The 3,285-nt window shown below is 41.4% G+C and overlaps 1 protein-coding gene across 1 annotated transcript in view; it reads left to right on the plus strand.

Annotated features, from left to right (window-relative positions):
• The first annotated feature begins 4 nt into the window (after positions 1-4).
• NETO2 (neuropilin and tolloid like 2) overlaps positions 5-3,285 on the plus strand; it is a 69,274-nt gene continuing 65,993 nt past the window's right edge. Inside the window, exon 1 of the mRNA XM_007450382.1 lies at positions 5-212. Coding sequence (XP_007450444.1) covers positions 179-212 — 34 coding nt within the window. The 5' untranslated portion in view covers positions 5-178. The remainder of the gene's footprint in view (positions 213-3,285) is intronic.

Below are 3,285 nucleotides of genomic sequence, written 5' to 3' on the forward strand. Positions count from 1 at the left end.
GGAGGCTGGGGCATGGCGGGCCGCAGGACCTGAGTCCTACCCTGCGGGTAGCAACCTGGTGGCGGGCGATGGGGACGGAGCGGGGCTGCCGCCGCGCTGATCCGTGAGCGCCGCGCTTCCGCCACCGCCTCTTCGTCGCCGCCTTGGCCCCTCGCGAAGCGCCGGGCAGCTCGGGAACATGGCCCTGGAGCAGCTCTGCTCGGTCCTCAAAGGTAAGCGCCCAGAGCTGCGGACGGCGCCCCCTGCGGGCGAAGCCGGCGTCTTCGTGTCCCTGCCCGGCGCCAGGCGTTCGACGCGCCCCTTTGTCTGGCGCGAGCGGATCGCGGAGCCCCCGCTCCCTCTGGGATCGACTCGTTCCCCGAGCGCTTCTCCCCAGCCTTCTGCGTGCCTGGCGGGGGAACCGGGGAGCTCAACGGGACGCGGCGGCTCGGCCGGCTCTCCGAGCTGTGCCCTAGCGCCTCTTCCTCGGAATTCCGCACATCGCTTTGCAAAGTTGTGGGGTTTGTGTGAGTGGAGCGTAGGCCGCTCTTTTTCAGCATTAGTAACAAAGTCATTCCGAGCAAACAATAAAAACCCCAGCTGAGGCGTCGCGGCTGTTCTTGAAAAGCCCCGCGGTGGCGTGCGGCGGAACGGCCTCTCCGCCGGCCGGGTCCCACCTGCTGCGGCCGCGGAGGCTGCGGCACCACTGCGGGCGCCGCTGCTTGGGGCTGTGCCTTGGCGCTTCCCGGGACCTCAGGATACCCTGCCGCCGGTATCTGCTTCTTTATGATTTGTTGTACCGGGAATTAAAACAGTCGGCTTGCCAAGTACACAAAGCTCCAAAACATACTACAGCTGCTTTGCATTTTCCAGGAGGTGTTATTTTAGATTAAAATTTATATTCATAGATAATTAATATGGTGATAGAAAGTTGTTTCTGAAAATCGGACTGAATAAATCCTGTTTTCGGTCCTCGGAGGAAAATCACCACCACCAATAAAGGGCTTCCCTTTTCCGCTACTGACTTAGATTGAAAACTGAATAGCTGTGTATTTGTAATGTTATGAAATATTCCCATTTTTAAAATATTGGGTAAGGAGTTAAGGCATTGATTAGCGCTTTTCATTGTATCTTGATATTTGTACAGTGAAAAATGTTGGGTTTTTTCCCACTCCATATTAACACTTTTCAAATTTGTTTTACTGGAAAATTCTGTATAATTTTGCTTTAAATTTTAATTGCACAAATTATCTACTGTTCAGATATTCCTAAATTCATAATTGAGATTTCAGCAATTTAACTACCCACTGTATACTTATATGTACAGTTTGTGCTAAGGTAACCTAAGACTTTATCTGGTGATTGTTTCGCAGTCACCCCATAAATTATTAATGATTTCCTCATTGTATTAAAATTTTATATTTCTGAAATCAATTTCTGTAGTCTTTCCTTTCTGTAACTCTCAATTTATATCGCCATTCCTTGGAAATTAAGATTTTGTTTTACTTTTTCAAAATAAATTCTATGCATAGTAGGGTTTCTGATAGTGCTCCTTATCTGAATTGCTTCGTTGTCCTCTTTGCCTTAGGGTGTTCAATAATAATGACATTCCATCTGAGTAGCCCCCTCTGGGGAGAAATCACGTAGATCTATTATACAGCTTTACCTTCAGAACTTGAAACTGAGCTGGATAGGACGGAATCTCTGATACTCCTGGAATGGTGAAGGGTTTTGCAGCTTTTCTGCCTTTGCCTTTGTCGTTGGTACACACTGCCCTCTCTGGCCACCGTGGTGAAGCATTTAGTTGTTGCACCTTTCAGGAAAGGATTCTGTGGTTGATGGCAGAGCTACAGTGAAAACAATGTAGTATCTGGCTTTTCTTTTTTTAATTTCACCCACCCTACACTGTTTTTACATGCTGGTGTATTTTTAAAAGCTCAAGCTAACTTGTTACTGTTAGGCTTACTAGAGAGAAAGTCAGCTATTTTTAAGTCTTCTAAAGTTTATGTATATGTGCTTATAAATATGGGGAATTGGTCTGGAAAGATTCAAGAAATTAACAAAAGTTGATTCTGAGAAAGGGATCTGGGAAACTGAGAAACAAGAGTAAAGGGAAGACTTCTGTTTCACTGCACACCCATTTGTATCACTTGATTTTTTTTTAAAACCAAATGCATTTGTTACCTATATAAACATTGGTATTTTTAATTTTTAAAAATTACCTTTTAAAAAATATTGGCTTTTCCCAGTGCTACCATTCATTGTGTGCACCAATGCATGAAAAAGTAGCCCTTAAGTATCCTGTAAGGTGTAAATTGTTTCAACATTGAAGAGGTTCCTATCAGAAGCAGTTTTTTAACATTTACATAATTATGGATATTACCTACCAAAAGCCGCCTTTGGAATGTTATGGTCAGTTTCTACTAAAACAAATCAGCCATAATGACTGTGTGAAATTTTAAGTAGAAGGTAACTTTAAGATGCCATTGATTCTTTGTTTTACTTCCAGCAGTGAGAACAAAAGGATAACTCTGCTGGGCTTTTAAACCTTTCATATATTGTTAAATCTGAATAATTCACTTTTAACTGTTTATGATCACTCCAGGTCTTATAAAATTTGATTTGCCTTCTATCAAAGTTAAGTATCATAGTCACATGAAAATATTACATTAGTTTTATAAACCCATTTTTCACTGTTCATATTCATTCTGCACACTTGCTTCAGGAGAATCCTATTAGACGCAGTTACATTTAAATCTGTATAAACTGTGGTTAAATTTATGGTGTTACAGTGCATAACTATCCCTTGGCACTATATTTTAAAAATCTTATCTGAGACTGTGACAAATATTAACTCTTGTCCTTCATCCTTAAGCCTCTTACAAGAAATTAAACCATACAGAAATAAGTACCATAATGAGAAGTTATCCCTTTAATAGGGAAGTTTTTAAACACAGCCTTGGGAAAAATTAACTTTTTGACTTTTTCCCCCCGAGTTGGAGAAAATATTTTAATACTTACAGTTGAAAAGTTATCTGTGTTTTGAAACCAAACTCACCTTTTAGGAAAAACATGCAGCCCTGTAATACACGTACATGTGCATTACAAAACAAGTTCAAATCAAAGCCATTTTCAGTCCTTTTAGGAATAAGATAGGAAAAAGATAAACTATAAGTAAAGTTCATATCTAAAATTCTAAAAAATAATCCAAGTTCTGCCCTTGGTTACTACCCATTCAGCACAATCTCCTGTCATTTTAAAATTTATGATCCTGCAGAGTAATTTTTTTTTTTTTTTTTTTTTTTT

The sequence above is a fragment of the Lipotes vexillifer genome, unplaced genomic scaffold (genome assembly GCF_000442215.2).
Source record: "Lipotes vexillifer unplaced genomic scaffold, Lipotes_vexillifer_v1.1 scaffold1489, whole genome shotgun sequence".
NCBI lineage: Eukaryota > Metazoa > Chordata > Mammalia > Artiodactyla > Lipotidae > Lipotes > Lipotes vexillifer.